Consider the following 17,801-nt stretch of genomic DNA (forward strand, 5'->3'; position numbering starts at 1 on the left):
CAATGAGCACATACACATACCCAGAGCAGTGGGAAGCCATGCTAACAGCACCCATGGAGCAGTTGGGGGTTAGGTGCCTTGCTCAAGGGCACCTCAGCCCAAGGCCACCCCATGTTAACCTAACCGCATGTCTTTGAACTGTGGGGGAAACTGGAGCACCCAGAGGAAACCCATGCAGACACGGAGAGAACATGCAAACTCCACACAGAAAGGTCCTTGTCGGCCACTGGGCTCGAACCCAGAACCTTCTTGCTGTGAAGTGACAGTGCTAGCCACTACACCACCATGCCTCCCATGATAGCCAACTGTGTCATGAGAGGTTCTTTGCGGTTAGTGAGTCATGTTGTAATAAGGATGTTACAACCTCTTGCACAAAACAGTAGGGAAAGAAACCCTGATAGCATAAAGTCTGAGGGATGAATTATCGCGAAAAAGTTAATGTAATTAATAAAGTTATTGAAAAAAGAGGACCTAACAGGCTACCCTGAGGCACCCCACTTCTAACAATTCTCCAGTCCAAAAAATTGCCATTTAATGTGCTTAATTTTGATTGGTCAGAATGTGTTGATTAGTTTTTATAGAATAGCAGCTTGACTAACAGTAATGCTGGCTGTAATTCAATTCAGAGGTTGATATTCATGTGCAAGTTCTAATATGTTATCTTTTTTGTACAGAGAAACAGGGACTTGTATGACAGATACTACACATAAACAGATTTTTTTTAATAGTCATTGATATGGTGGTTTATTTGTAACAGTCAGAGGTAATGCTGTAATATTTCAACACAGCAAATTCTTTAAGACTTAAAGCTTTGCCTCTCTTAATAACATGTCAAGCTCTGTTTTTTCTGTATTCTGTATTTATTTAGTAAACAGATGAAATAGCCTGTTTACATTGTGTAATTCTGAGATTTCAAATGACACACTTCCAGTTTTTGGCTCTCCACACACATTAACACAGACATGTTCATTTCTGACCATAAAGTTAGCAAATGAAGAAAAAAATGCCTTTGTCAAAGCATCATGATAGTATTATACCATTATTATTGTTGTTATACCACTAGATCTTTTAAACTGTGCTTGGATGTATACTTACATAGATTTCCCATCCACAGGTTGGAGGATGGCATGAAAGAGACATGGCTCTTCTGGGTGTCTCTGCTCCCTGGCTGAAGGCAGCATTGTATCTGCTGCTCCTCATTTTGCCCGCTTGTGTGTGTGTGTGCCCAAGGTCCTGCAGTTGCCCCAATCCCAAAGAGGTGCACTGTACATTTCGCCATCTCTCATCGTCCCCACGTAACCTGCCCAAGGATACAGTGAGAGTCAATCTGGGGTAAACAGCTCTGCTAACACAGTATATACAGTGTCTTGCAAAAGTATTCATCCCCCTTTGTGTTTGTCTTATTTTGTCGTATTACAAGCTGGAATTAAAATGGATTTTGGGGGGGTTAACACTATTTGATTTACACGATATTCCTACAACATTAAAGGTAAAAAATGTTGTTTTATTGTGACACAAACAATAATTAAGATGAACTAGATAGAACTCGACGCCAACGGCATCGATGGGGATGCCTCAGCCTGGTAGACTACACGCCTTATTAAGTTGTGATTTGGGGATGGACATTTGACCTCACAGTAATCTTGACCTGTGATCTTTTAACCCCAAAATCTAATCAGTTCATGTTTGTCCCAAAGCACACAAATGGTGAAAGTTTGGTGAAATTCCTTTCATTAGCCTTTGAGATATCGCGTTCACAAGGTTTCGGGACGGACGCACGCATGGACGCACGCACGGATAGACAGACAACCCAAAAACCTTAAGGTGGCGGAGGCATAAAAAACAGAAATCTGGAATGTGCATAAGCATTCACCCCCTTTCGTATGAAACTCCTAAATAAGAGCTGGTCCAACCAATTCACTTCATAAGTCGCATAATTAGTTAATTAAGAGCCACCTGTGTGCAATCAAAGTGTCACATGATCGGTCACATGATGTCTGTATAAATCAACCTGTTCTGGAAGGACCCTGACTCTGCAACATGACTAAACAAGCAACATGAAAACCAAGGAGCACTTCAAACATGTCAGAGGCAAAGTTGTGAAGAAGTACAGATCAGGGTTAGATTACAAAAAAAATCCCAAACTTTGAAAATCCCACAGAGCACCATTAAATCCATTATAGCAAAATGGAAAGAATTATGGCACCACTACAAACCAGACAAGAGAAGGCCGCCCACTAAAACTCACAGACCGGGCAAGGAGGGCATTAATCAGAGATGCAACAAAGACACCAAAGATAACACTGAAGGAGATGCAAAGATCCACAGCAGAGATGGGAGTATCTGTCCATAGGACCACTTTAAACCATACACCCCACAGAGTGGGGCTTTAAGGAAGAGTGGCCAGAAAAAAGTCAATGCCAAAGAAAACATGTTTGGAGTTTGCCCAACAGCATGTGGCAGACTCCCCAGACACATGGAAGAAGATTCTCTGGTCCAATGAGACTAAAATTGAATTTTTGGGCCATCATGGGAAAGGCCATGTGTGGCACAAACCCAACACCCTGAGAACACCATTCCTACAGTGAAGCATGGTGGTGGCAGCATAATGCTGTGGGGATATTTTTCATCTGCAGGGACAGGAAAGCTGGTCAGGACTGAAGGAAAGATGGATGGCAATAATACAGGGCAATTCTGGAGGAAAACCTGTTTGAGTCAGCCAGAGATTTGAGACTGGGACAAAGGTTCACATTCCAGCAGGACAATGACCCAAAACATACTGCTAAAGTGACATTGGATTGGTTTAAAGGGAAACATTTAAATGTCTTGGAATGGCCTAGTCAAAGCCCAGACCTCAATCCAACTGAGAATCTGTGGCAATGCAACCCATCTAACTTGAAGGAGTTGGAGCAGTTTTGCCTTGAGGAATGGGCAAAAATCCCAGTGGCTAGATGTGCTAAGCTAAGACAGACATACCCCAAGAGATTTGCAGCTGTAACTGCAGCAAAAGATGGCTCTGCAAAGTATTGACTTTGGGGGGTGAATACCTATGCACACTCCAGAGTTCTGTTTTTTTCATCTTAATTATTGTTTGCATCACAATAAAACAACAATTTTCACCTTTAAAGTTGTAGGCGTGTTGTGGAAATCAAATGGTGCTAACCCACCCCCCCCCCCCAAAAAAAAAATCCATTTTAATTCCACTTTGTAATGTGACAAAACAGGACAAACACAAAGGGGGATGAATAATTTTGCAAGGCACTGTACATATGAACATAAGCATATTATAAAGTTGTAGCTCATTTCTGAAGGTTACTGCATTTTGTTCAAGTATAATCAATGATAGTCGTTTGATACTGCATTTGAAAATAATGCACTTTCAGCCATCTTATTTTTCATAACTTCCTGTAAAACATCAGCATTATTTGAATAGAAATGAATTGTAATTTATGATGTAACATATTTCCTGTCAAGCTATAATAGCATTGTGGCTGTGGGAACTTCAGATTTTGGACATCTACACCAGCTAGAGATGCTTATGTTGCATGGGAATGAGATCAGCACTGTGGCTTCGGGATCTTTTTACCAATTACGTTCCCTCCAGGTGTGTGCCTGTATATGCATATGTGCATGTAAGCATTTGTGTACATGTCTGTGCGTGCAGAAGCGATACACAACTTTGTCATTAATATGTTTTAATGTGCAAAAAGATACACATTGTCTTAGGTCAGAGGTGATCAATCTTATCCGTAATGTGGCTCCTTCTTGTTTGGAATGAAAACCTGAACCCGCACTGATCCTTTGTGGATAAGATCAGACACCCCTGACTTGGGTATTACCACAGAAAAGGTCATATAAGGCACATTTTCCCTCTCACAGATATTGAAGCTGAGCTACAACAAGCTAACAAGAGTAGATCCCGGTATGTTTGAGGGCCTGACAAGCCTAGTCCGCCTTCACCTAGACCACAACTTAATCAATTTTATCGAGCCTTTGTCCTTTAATGGATTAACATCACTGAAGCTGCTTCAGCTGGAGAGCAACAGGTTACAGGATCTTCATCCACACACATTCACTACTCTCTCTCTCCTGGGGACTTTCTGGAGCTCAGGCCTACGGCACATTCACCTAGCAGACAACCAGCTACAGTACTTGCTGCCTGCTACTTTTCAGCATGTGAGCAGACTAGAAGTCCTCTCTCTGCATAATAATCCCTGGACTTGTGACTGTCAGCTCCATTGGCTTTTAGAGTGGGACAAGAACCACAAGGGTGAGATTTCAACACCTAATTTCATCATCCTGTTTTTCTTTAATTTAACTTTTTTTCACAAAAAAGCTCTTTAAAAAATACTTGGACAGTTGAACCAATAATAATTCACCCAAAAGTGATGTACATTATATGTACATGAAACATTTCAGTTATTCCACTAAATCGAATCGTACATGAGCTGATAGCCAACGAGGCGCGTAGTGCCGACTCAGCTATAAGCCATGTATGATGAGATTGAGTAGAATAACTGTTTTATTCTATCCACAATCACTGGATTTTGAGAAGCGGAGCATTTTTTTTTTTTTCAAATTCAATAAATAAAAACTTGATACAAAAAGTCCAACCAAATCATTTCCGCTTAGAATGTAAATAAAATGGTGAAATGACAGTAGCAATTTGTGAAAAATGCTATAATAATAATTCTTCAAAAATAAAAAAGATACATTCTTACCATCAAATACTTTTATTCCATATTTTGTTGCTTTTTTTGTATTTTTGGGGTCCTTCTTCTACTTCTTTTCTAGGGTTTTTTTGGCAGTTGGCAAACCAACTTAAAGGTGGATTACCACCACCAACTGGGTTGGAGTGTGGAACAGGAAATATTGGGGGAAAACTATGTTCTTTTAGCCATTTCTGTTTCTTTTAAATACTTGATACCAATTTTTGGGGTTTTGTTTTCCAGTACAGTTTTTATTTCGTCCTCGGTTGGTTCAGCAACACACTCCACCATTTTGTTTTTCTCTACTCACAGTATATGAGCTGATAGCCTAGTAGTAGAGTAGCCAATCAGAGCACGCGATTGCTCATATCCAGTGAATGTGGATATAATAAAAAGGTATAGCCTATAAGCCCTGATTCTTTACCTAAACTTATTACTATTCAATAGATAGGCATAAAAGGACTAATTTTACCAGTGTTTTGCCTCTCTACAGGAGTGATTAAGTGCAAGAAAGATCGGGACTCTGCAACCAGTGAGAACTGTGCTGTTTGTGCCTCACCACAACCTCTCAACAACAGCCAGATTTTCCAGCTCTCAGCACAGCAGCTGTCTTGTGACAGGCCTTCTCTACAGTCCCCGCTGAAGCTGGGTGAGTACAGTGCATTGGACGACCAGGAACCAGACCTCCCATACACAAAGGACTTGGAGCAGCCGCTGGGCCACTTGGCCTTCACGTTGTCTGACAGCCATGGGAACAGGGCACATGTGGCTTGTGATGTAAACCGTCCAGTTGAAGGAACCTCCATGGTATGGGAGAAGCTGAAAAGGTCGGATGAGGTGGAAGTGAATGTGACCTTACTAACCCTGCTTGAGTGTGAGATTGACAGGGATGCTCTCCAGAACCTATGGAGACTTGTTGCATACTACTATGAAACCCCAGCCATCTTGGAGCGAGGAGCAAGACATACCAACACTTCAAATATGGCCTTTCAATACTCCCAGGTCACAAATGAGAACTCCCCTTACTTTACTGAACTCAAAGGACATTTAGTGGCTGATCCAGCCTGGTTGCTGCAACCCAAGGTTACTATTCAGTTGAACAGACGCAAAACAACAACAAAAAAATTGGTAATGAATTTTTCTACATTCATATCAAAGCAGATCAATGGAAGAGGAAAACAAGAAGATATAGACTTTTCTTGGGCTTTGATTCCAAGAGGAACCCTGGGGAGGATTCAAATTGTGTTGGAGCACTCTGAGGCCATTCTTAACTGTAATATACTGAGTTCAGGACATCTGTCTGTTGAGTGGATGCTTCCTGACCTAACTACTTTAGACAAAGCAGATTCTCACAGAATTACATCAGACCATAACAGATTAATAATCAAAAACACAAGTCTGTCAGACACCGGACTCTATCACTGCTTTGTGCGTGTTGAGACAGAAGTAGACATAGTTTCATATAGGCTTGTGGTTAGAGAACGTCTCCTCAGTCCTAGTGACCTAAATGGAAAGAAAATGACTGTGGAAAATGGGGACTCCCTCAGTCTTCCCTGTTCAGTTACTTCACCACAACCAATTGAAATGAGATGGTTCCTACCAAATCTTGAGATTCTAAAGGCATCCAATGCAATGGGACGAATATATGTGTCACAAAATAACACTCTGATCATAAAACAAGTGAAGAATGAAGATGCTGGGGAATACACTTGCTTAGCAGCTAATCTTCATGGGGCAAACATGTTGTCTCATTTGGTTGTCGTAACAGAGGAAAAAGAGGAAGAACTCACAAATGTTAGTGTGGTCAAGGGTGAATCACCACTGCATGACAAGGAGGATACAGAGGGGTCAGGATATCAAGAAATCAAGCAGTTGGCTGTGACACAAACACCACACAGGGTGCTTGGAAAGTATAGGAGTATAGGTGGACGTAATCGCCAGGGATTTAAAGGAAAAAAGATAAATGGGAAAGGGAGGAAACCAAATAAATTTATCAAACAGATTGATCCAGGCCGCTGGGCACAAATGTTAGCAAAAGCCAATGCTAAAGTCTCGACTATGCAACCAGTAACAATTTTGACAGTTGCAGACACAACAGTAGTAAAAACAACTATAACCACTACAACTACTATGACTACAACTACTATGACTACAACCACTCCTGCTCCAGTCACTCTCTCTTTTACTACAAGTGCTATTACTAGTAGTGATATAAATGACTTCGATACTAAGCAGCTGGTACAGTCCCATAACAGAAAGACTACAGACCATGGTTCACCACACAGAACACAACATCTATATCGAAAGTCTGGTGATTCAAGCATTACAAAAATGGCTTCAATCAATCTTTACTCAACTACGTTATCTCCTAATAGTTCAAACTTGCAAACTGTGACACAAACCGAGAAACAGATTGAAAGGCGAATATTAGAGGAGAAAATAAGGGCAAATAATCGCATCCCCAACCCCAGACGAAGACCACCATACAGAAGAAGACCTCAATCAAGAAGGTTACGTCCACCTATGCATCCTCCACCACCCACACCACCACCACCACCAACAACAACAACAGAAGTACCCTTCACGACTTTATTAACTACAGCAGCTCCTGAATCTTTCATCACCATAGACACTCACTTTGAAATGATGAGTAAGACACCAGAAAGAAAGTCACTCACAGATTCAGATATATTGCGTGAACAAGACCCTAAAATCAAAGACAGTTTAAATGTAGACACACCAGAGAAGTCTCAAGCTAACAAAAATGTTACATCATCAAAAGAAGAAAAACTTATAATCACAACTTCTGGTGCTCCTGTCATGCTAGCACCAACACAAGCTAAGTGGAATGGACACAAAAACATTGAGGATATTCATTGGAGTAGTGGCACAACAATTAAAGAAAATAATAGACAAATGATCACAAGTACAAGTTCTCCTAATATTCAAATTACTAATCTTAAACCTTCCGTACTACACAAAGAACCACTAACCACAGAGAAACCAGCCCTGTCTAATAACATTAGACAGAGAGTGGACAACTCCATGAACATACCTGAAAGTCCTGGTTTGTCTGTCCACCCCTGGTTAGCTCAGAGAAAAAAACAAATACCAGTTACACCAAGGCCTTATACCACTTCTCCTTTATGGATTTATACCAACCGCATCCCAGTCCAGCCAAGAGTTCATGGATCAAAGCACCACTCTTCACTTGACAGAACCTTGCATTTACTACACACAAGTAGAAGGAATACAGGGTTTACTAATCAGCCTGAAATCACGGCACAAACAGCATATCCCACTTCTTACATCACTTGGTCAGAAGCAACCCCCTTTCCCAAAACTGTAGCACCACATGGTAGCTTGTCCCAAGTAAGGGACTACTTGTTCTTCAACAGGCTTAGAAACAGATACCGACAAGCCAAGCTTGATGCCCACCAATTAGCCCAGTCAGGAAAGCTAGTTACTCCCAAACCAAGAATTTACCAGCCCACCCCAAAACTACATCCAGCTCCAAATTTTCCAAGTATCTACAAGCCTGTAACACCCCCTTCTATTACTGCAGCTACTAGCAAGCCACACTCGACAGCCAGCGTACTATATGGCAGTCGCTGGCACTACAGTAACTTTGGCTCAAAGAAATTAAGCACTGCTCTTCCCTTTCCAAACCTGATGGGGAGTGGTGTGAAACCCAGAATAATGACCGTTGACTCAGCCACTGTTTCTGTGCTGGCTGAGACAAATGTTCTTCTGCGCTGTCAGGCATCAGGAGACCCCAAGCCTCTTATTTCCTGGACAAAAGTCTCTACAGGTGGGTAACCAATATCAGTACAGTATATACACTATATGGCTAGAAGTTTGTGGACACCTGACTGTCACACCCGTATGGGCATTTGAGAATGTCTCTCCAGATGTAATCCCGCCTTTGCTGTGATAATAACCTCCACGTTTCTGGGAATGCTGTTCCTCTAGATTTTGGAACATAGTTGTGGGGTTTGCCAATTCGGCCACAAGAGCATTAGTGATGTCGAGCAAGGAGGCCTGGGGTGCAGTTGGCATTCCAGTTCATCACAAAGGTGTTCAGTGGGTTGAGTTCTGTGCAGGACACTTGAGTTCTTCCACTTCAACATTGTAAATCTTCATGAACCTTATGTTGTGCACATTGGGATTTTCATACTGAAACAGGTTTGGGCTAGGTCCCTTAGTTACAGTGAAGGGAAACTGTAATTTGGCAGCAGACAAAGACATTACACAGTTGGGTGCTTTCAACTTTGTGGCAACAGTTCGGCCCACATATGGGTGTGATGGTCATGTGTCCACAAACATTTGGCCAAATAGTGTGTGTACACACACACACACACACACACACACACACACACACACACACACCATATATAGTCTGCAACAAAAAGTATATACTTTTTAATTATATATTTGACTGCCTTTTGTTCATAAATGTTGAAGAACAGAAATATGCTTCCAGTATACAGTATATGTGCAATATTTGAGTTATATAGCCTAGTGTTTTTGCATCTTGTGCTAAATGTACAGACTCATTCATTCATTCATTCATTATTTATTAATTTATTTATTCATTTGTATATATTCATACAGATTGCTATGTCACTGTTAACACTGTAAACTTAAAAGCACCACCCAGAGAGCTGTGTATATTTTAAAACACATGATGTATGTCAAGAAATACCTGCTGTTTTAACTGATGAACAAATAAATTAAAACTTTTTTGTATCTATCCTTAATACAGCAACAGATGTACTTGATTCCCCTTTATACATTTCCCTTACAGGTGCTACAATTCAAGCTAGTACCAAACATGGACAACGATTTGAGGTTCTTCCAAATGGTTCCTTTGTTATAAAGAATGTACAGTTGCAAGACAGAGGTCAGTACCTTTGCACTGCACAGAACAACTTTGGCTCAGATCGCATGGTGGTCAGTCTGATTGTACAGACAGAACCTCCCAAAATCAAGGGCCCCAAATTCAGAGATGTCTCTGTGTACTTGGGGAAACCAATCAGCTTGGACTGCATCGCAGCAGGCAAGCCCCAAGCTCAGATCTCCTGGATTCTTCCAGACAGAACCATTGTGCGGGAGTTGATGCATCTTGATAGACCCATCTCACTTTTCTCTAATGGAACACTCAGCATTCACTCAGCAAACTTTTCCATTAAAGGTGACTACAAGTGTATTGCTAGTAATGCAGCGGGTGCCGACACTCTGACCTATCAGCTCCATGTTGCTGCATTGCCACCAACAATCAAAGAAGAGACCTCTGAAAGTATACATATTAACACTGGAAGAAGTATCTATGTACACTGCACAGCTAAGGGACAACCAGAACCTCTCCTTAAGTGGGTTCTTCCTGACGGTTCACAACTGAAACCTACTCAGTTCATTGGGAGGCGTCTCTTTATTTTCCCCAATGGTACACTCTATATCAAAAGTATCGTTCCTGTGGATGCAGGAAGATATGAGTGTTCAGCCACAAACATGGTTGGGTTCGCCCAGAGAGTGGTGAAGCTGGATATCAGGCAGGAGTCCCCAGGTCCTTGGAAAGGTCCATCTCAGCAGCATAGTGTTTCAGTCATGTATGGCTCTACAGTGTTCCTACACTGTCCTGAGTCAGCTGACTACCACAGAGGTACAGTCTGGAGGCTGCCATCTAAAACACTGTTGGAACATCACTACAGGTATGAATGCACTGTAAACATAAGTAAACAAATAAACATTTATTTTGGCATTTAAATGACATTATACTGTGATTCGGATACAGGACACTTCGTCCAATTACTATTTCGTCCAATGCTATTTCGTCCAATAGTTAAGACATTTCATCCAAAGCCTTTTTCATACGCATTATCAATTATTTTAGATTTCAGGTATTTATTTGTTTGAAAAAAGGAGGAATTCTCAACGGAATTTGACCGAAGCAAAACACATTTTTGCAGCATGTAGTTTAACCACCCGCCACTCGCCAAACGTAAGTTGTGAAATCTAATGGTGAGTAAAGATTGCCCCAGACTTGCCTTTCTCAGTGAGTGTATTCAAAACCATGGGTTCCTACCTAGTATTCATATAAAATCCAATAAATATTCTACAAAAACGCCTTCCTCACGCAGGACTCTCAGGCACGCTCCAGACTGCGTGTGCGCGCCTTATTAAAACTGGCTATATGATGAATTAAACAGCTTCACTGGACTCAAAACTCAGAGAGCAGCCTGTAATGTCTGTAAAGCTGCTTTGCGACAATGTTTATTGTTAAAAGCGCTATACAAATAAACTTGATTTGATTTGATTTAATGGTAAGGGTCTACTTGTTTACGCCCCTTACACCACTCTTTTGTGTCAAAGCACTCATACTACGGCACTCATTTGCTTTACAAAAATTGTTAATTTCCATTTATTACGGGGAGACGCATTCATAAACCTGCTTAATGAACTCCCTTAAATGAATTATGGTTTGTTTATATCTCGATCTTATCGCACATATTGTCACCACATATAAAATAAGATAGTGTGTATGAAAAAGGCTTTGGACGAAATGTCTCAACTATTGGACGAAATGGCATTGGACGAAGTGTCCTGATCCCTGTGATTCCATTGCAGTATGATTTTCTGCATAAATACTTCACAAACCACAAGTCCACCAGTGTAGGAGGCACAATCCTGTAGAAACACAGCTGGTGTGAGATAATTAAAACCACACTTGACTCTTATATACTGAAAAATATATTTAACAGTTATTCCATGAAATCAAGTCATACATGAGCTGATTGCTGACAAAGCATGTACAGTGGTGCTTGAAAGTTTGTGAACCCTTTAGAATTTTCTATATTTCTGCATAAATATGACCTAAAACATCATCAGATTTTCACACAAGTCCTAAAAGTAGATAAAGAGAACCCAGTTAAACAAATGAGACAAAAATATTATACTTGGTCATTGATTTATTGAGGAAAATGATCTAATATTACATATCTGTGAGTGGCAAAAGTATGTGAACCTCTAGGATTAGTAGTTAATTTGAAGGTGAAATTAGAGTCAGATGGTTTCAATCAATGGGATGACAATCAGGGCACCCTGTTTTATTTAAAAAACAGGGATCTATCAAAGTCTGATCTTCACAACACGTTTGTGGAAGTATATCATGGCACGAACAAAGGAGATTTCTGAGGACCTCAGAAAAAGTGTTGTTGATGCTCATCAGGCTGGAAAAGGTTACAAAACCATCTCTAAAGAGTTTGGACTCCACCAATCCATAGTCAGACAGATTGTGTGCAAATGGAGGAAATTCAAGACCATTGTTACCCTCCCCAGGAGTGGTCGAGCAACAAAGATCACTCCAAGAGCAAGGTGTGTAATAGTCGGCAAGGTCACAAAGAACCCCAGGATAACTTCTAAGCAACTGAAGGCCTCTCTCACATTGGCTAATGTTGATGTTCATGAGTCCACCATCAGGAGAACACTGAACAACAATGGTGTGCATGGCAGGGTTGCAAGGAGAAAGCCACTGCTCTCCAAAAAGAACATTGCTGCTCATCTGCAGTTTGCTAAAGATCACGTGGACAAGCCAGAAAGCTACTGGAAAAATGTTTTGTGGACGGATGAGACCAAAATAGAACTTTTTGGTTTAAATGAGAAGCGTTATGTTTGGAGAAGGAAAACACTACATTCCAGCATAAGAACCTTATCCCATCTGTGAAACATGGTGGTGGTAGCATCGTGGTTTGGGCCTGTTTTGCTGCATCTGGGCCACAACGGCTTGCCATCACTGATGGAACAATGAATTCTGAAATATACCAGCGAATTCTAAAGGAAAATGTCCGGACATCTGTCCATAAACTGAATCTCAAGAGAAGGTGGGTCATGCAGCAAGACAACGACCCTAAGCACACAAGTCGTTCTACCAAAGAATGGTTAAAGAAGAATAAAGTTAATGTTTTGGAATGGCCAAGTCAAAGTCCTGACCTTAATCCAATCGAAATGCTGTGGAAGAACCTGAAATGAGCAGTTCATGTGAGGAAACCCACCAACATCCCAGAGTTGAAGCTGTTCTGTACGGAGGAATGGGCTAAAATTCCTCCATGGCGGTGTGCAGGACTGATCAACAGTTACCGGAAACGTTTAGTTGCAGTTATTGCTGCACAAGGGGGTCACACCAGATGCTGAAAGCAAAGGTTCACATACTTTTGCCACTCACAGATATGTAATATTAGATCATTTTCCTCAATAAATAAATGACCAAGTATAATATTTTTGTCTCATTTGTTTAACTGGGTTCTCTTTATCTACTTTTAGGACTTGTGTGAAAATCTGATGATGTTTTAGGTCATATTTATGCAGAAATATAGAAAATTCTAAAGGGTTCACAAACTTTCAAGCACCACTGTAGGTGCACACAGGTACACTGAGATTGAGTGGAATAACTATTTTATTCTGTCCACATTCAATAAACAGAGCATTTTTATTTTCTGCAAATTTGATAATTAAAAACATGATACAAAGCGTCGAATGAAGTAATTTCCTCTTGTAAACAAACTGGCAAAATGACAGTAATTTGTGAAAAATGCTATAATAATAATTCTTTAAAAATAAAAAAATATGTTCTTACCATCAAATACTTTTATTCCATATTTTTGCTGCCTTTTTTTTTGGGGGGGGGGGGGGGGGGGGGGCACTTGTCCATGGTGTACCCCACCTCTTGCCCACAGTCAGCTGGGATAGGCTCCAGCTTGCCTGCGACCCTGTAGAACAGGATAAGCGGCTGCAGATAATGGATGGATGGTGGGGTGGGGGGGTGTCTTCTTCTTCTTTAGGGTTTTTTTTGGTGGTTGGCAAACCAAATTGAAGGTGCATTACTGCCACCGACTGGGCTGGAGTGTGGAACAGGAGATATGGGGGGGGGGGACTATATTCTTTTAGCTATTTTTGTTTCTTTTAAATACTTGATAATTTTTAGGGGTTTATTTTTGAGTAGAGTTTTTATTTTGTCCTCGGTTGGTTCAGCAAAACGTTCCGCCATTTTGTTTTTCTCTACTCACGGCATATGAGCTGATATCTTAGAAGTAGAGTAGCCAATCAGAGCGCACAATTGCTCATATACAGTGAATGTGGATAGAATAACCATTATTATTGTAACAATGTCTGAAAAATGTTAAACAATCTGTGATGTCAATTTTGGTGATCCAGACGAAACAATAATGATGTGGCACATAAGAATCTCCATATTTATTAAACTTCAGTTCCACTTCACATTAGATAACTTGTAACAATCTATGCCTCGGATTTACATCTTTTTTCCTGGATATGTAAGAAACAATGCTGCAGATGTCCGAGATTAATAAAATAACAACAGTCATAAGAATAATAACAGACATGTTAACATTCTTATTTCTGATTTGTCTTTAGTCCTCACAGACACATCAATGCTTTCCCTAATGGCACACTCAGGATCCTGCAACTGACTGAAAAAGATCAAGGAAGTTACTTGTGCATGTATCAAAGGCCCAATGGAGAGGATATGGAACTATTTGAACTTGAAGTCCTGATGAAGCCGCCTAAAATAGAGAACATGGGCAGTCAACAGAAGAGAGTTACAAATGGAGATAACTTCTTTGTGGATTGTATAGCTTCAGGTCTTCCGGACCCTGAAGTGTCTTGGAGTCTTCCTGATGGCACAATGATAAACAATGCTCTCCAATCAGACGACAGTGGAACTCGCAGTCGTCGCTATATCATATTCGAGAATGGAACACTCCTGTTGCCACACATGGGAAAAAGTGATGAAGGTGATTACACATGCTATGCAAAAAACACACTGGGAGAGGATGCAATGAAAGTGAGTGTCCAAGTTGTCCAAAATTCACCCCGAATTTCCTCCAAAGACCAAGTGTCTCTCCGTTTTCCACTTGGCCAGTCAGCCCAGCTGAAGTGCGATGCTACTGGTGAACCTCCACCTACAATTATCTGGATTTCTCCAAACAATGAAATGATCATTTTATCTTCAGTCAAATATCAAATACTCAAAGATGGAACACTGATCATTAATAAGATCACTTTGGCAGACCAGGGAAAATACACTTGTGTTGCAAGGAACTCAGCTGGTGATGACATTAAGAATGTGAAGCTCCAAGTAGAGGTCAGTGAGCCAAATATCAATGGAAAAAGTGGACGAACTGACAGTAGAATTTTGGCAGTGTCCTATCAGACTGTGCTGATGCACTGCAAAGCTGAGGGCATGCCCGAGCCCCAGATAACATGGATGACATCTTTTGGCATGTCCCTGCCTACACCTTATGTTGGAGGCAGATTCCAAGTCCATAAGAATGGTACTCTTGAAATGCGAGGCATCCGGAAAAGTGATGAAGGTAAGTTTGTGTGTGTGGCCAGAAATTACCTGGGAGAGGCCAGCCTAGTAATTGACCTTGAAGTTGCATCACTTGCTGAAAAACCAAGCTTCCTTGTTCCAAATATTGAGGTGTTATCCCTCAAACCAGGTGGAGATGACGTCATTTTACAGTGCCAGGCTATGGGGAAACCCAAGCCAGAGTTTGTCTGGATTCTGCCCAATAGCACAGTGTTGGTTTCAGGAATGAAGCTAAAGAGGTTTATTCACTCTTTAGAAAGTGGCAGTTTGCATATTATTCAGCCAATGCCCAGTGACAAAGGTGTTTATCGTTGCTTGGCCAAAAATGTTGCAGGACAAGCAGAAAAGCGTTATGCTTTAGAACCTGGAAGGAAGCCTCAAATTCGAGGTACACCTACACCTATGAAGATTTCATTTGGACAGACACTAAACATGCCATGTACAGTGGAAGGCTGGCCCCCAGCAACTGTCACATGGACTCTTCCAAATGGTTTGGTATTGGACAGGCCTCAGGTTATTGGACGAGTCACCTTTTTATCAAATGGAACCCTTCAACTAAGAGAAACTGCAAAATCTGATCGGGGCACTTACATTTGCAAAGCCACAAACACATTTGGATCATCAACAATGTCATATCCTGTGACTATTATGGTACTTCCACCACAGATCACTAATGCACCCCCATCCATAATAAGAGTTGCTAAGGGGTCTCCAGTGACACTTAAATGCATTGCCACTGGAACTCCTAAACCAGACATTTCATGGACTCTGCCTGGGCGGACCACACTTGTGCCTAATAATCGCTTCACCTCACTGGGTGGAATTTACATGACAGAGGATGGTACTTTGGTCATCCAGGATCCCAGCCTTATGAACTCTGGAATTTATAAATGTAATGCCAAAAATGCCTTGGGAATGGACTTCAAAGCAACATACCTTCAGGTGAACTGAACATGTGAAGAATATGTGTTAAACTGAAGTTAAAACCATTTAAGACATGGACAGTATATTCTTGTAAACCAGTGTAAATAGAAAGCTACGTTTAATGTTTCTGGGAAAAAATCTCAACAATTTACAAATGGGCATTATCATTCTTTCTTCTTAAAAATACAAGCAAGCATTCTTGCAGCCTTGGGTTGGGAACCAATACACTCATGTTCCAGAGAACCCATGGAATTTTTTTTTTGTTTGTTTTTGTACTTAATTTATGGAAATATTGGTTTGTACATAAAATTATACATCAGCTGTTAGAGAGAGAGAGTTGCACATCAATGTTTTGAAAATTAAAAAAGGTACATAATTATATATTTTTATATGCCACACTAGATTTCATTTGAATCCTTTCTGCTGTTTGTATGCTGTGTAAATATATGTCTAACAAACAGCCTCAGGATGTACATCTACAACAACACAGCCTTTCACTGCTGGAATAGAAAGGGAGCCTTGTAGGCACAAATGTTAGCATTGTTCTAACCAACAACTAGACACAAGCAGCCAATTCTGTTACAGAAATACTGCCACTGCTTGAAGAAAAGATTTTGGATCGGCACGTTTATGAACAATCCTAAATAAAATAAACTGAAGTGTAACCTAAAACCAGAAATTGTCTTGGTGTTCCAATTTTTTGTGAAACTGTATGCATTATTATTGCTATTACTCTTAGCGCTACAGAACAATCAGAAATGAATGCTCACAGCTTGGGTATCAGACATGGCCTATTTGGCCATTTTTTAAAATTAATTCTTAAGTGATCCAAGCAGAAATATCTGCTCAGAATCAGAGAGGTTGTCTCCTGGGTGGAATCTCTCTCCCTTGAAATAAGTCTTTCCACACCAACTCTCAAATCACATGTGACTTATTCCTATGCAATCCCTACAGATGTGATGATGTGAAACTTTTATTTTAGAATTATGAGTATTTTTGGTCAAATGCCTTATGTATAAAGTACTATAGATGATGCCAATAGAGTATGTGATTACTATACCAGTCAAAAGTTTGTACACCCCTACTCATTCATAGGTTTATCTGCATTTTGACTATTTTCTACACTGTAGAAACATACTGAAGACACCAAAACTATGAAATAACATATGGAACATATATGGAATTATGTGGTAAACAAAACAAAGTGTTTAAAAAAAGAAACAAAATATTTTTCATATTTAGTTTCTTCAAAATAGCCAGCGTTTACCTTGATGATGCTTTGCACACTATTGGAATTATCTTAACCAGCTTCATGAGGTAGTCGCCTGGAATGCTTTTCAGTCAACACGTGTGTCTTGTCAAAAGTTAATTAGTGCAATTTCTGACCTTATTAACACAACTGAGATCAAACATCCATCCATTATCCATAACCGCTTATCCTGTGCAGTGTCGCGGGCAAGCTGGAGCCTATCCCAGCTGACTGTGGGCGAGAGGCGGGGTACACCCTGGACAAGTCGCCAGGTCATCGCAGGGCTGACACATACAGACAAACAACCATTCACACTCACATTCACACCTACGGTCAATTTAGAGTCACCAATTAACCTAACCTGTATGTCTTTGGACTGTGAGGGAAACCAGAACACCTGGAGGAAACCCATGCAGACACGAGGAGAACATGCAAACTCTGCACAGAAAGGTCCCGGGCTCGGACCCCGAACCTTCTTGCTGTGAGGTGACAGTGCTAACCACTACACCACCATGCCGCTGAGATCAAAGAG

The 17,801-nt window shown here is 40.8% G+C and overlaps 1 protein-coding gene across 1 annotated transcript; it reads left to right on the forward strand.

Moving 5' to 3' along the window:
- The first annotated feature begins 1,138 nt into the window (after window positions 1-1,138).
- Window positions 1,139-16,047, forward strand: si:ch211-159i8.4 (matrix-remodeling-associated protein 5). The gene is made up of 7 exons (XM_060926863.1): window positions 1,139-1,332; window positions 3,475-3,604; window positions 3,880-4,270; window positions 5,203-7,431; window positions 7,495-8,520; window positions 9,517-10,420; window positions 14,139-16,047. Exons 1-7 carry the CDS (start codon window positions 1,139-1,141, stop codon window positions 16,045-16,047), a joined length of 6,783 nt encoding a protein of 2,260 aa, XP_060782846.1.
- Window positions 16,048-17,801: the final 1,754 nt, after the last annotated feature.

Source organism: Neoarius graeffei, chromosome 8 (genome assembly GCF_027579695.1).
Source record: "Neoarius graeffei isolate fNeoGra1 chromosome 8, fNeoGra1.pri, whole genome shotgun sequence".
Lineage (NCBI taxonomy): Eukaryota > Metazoa > Chordata > Actinopteri > Siluriformes > Ariidae > Neoarius > Neoarius graeffei.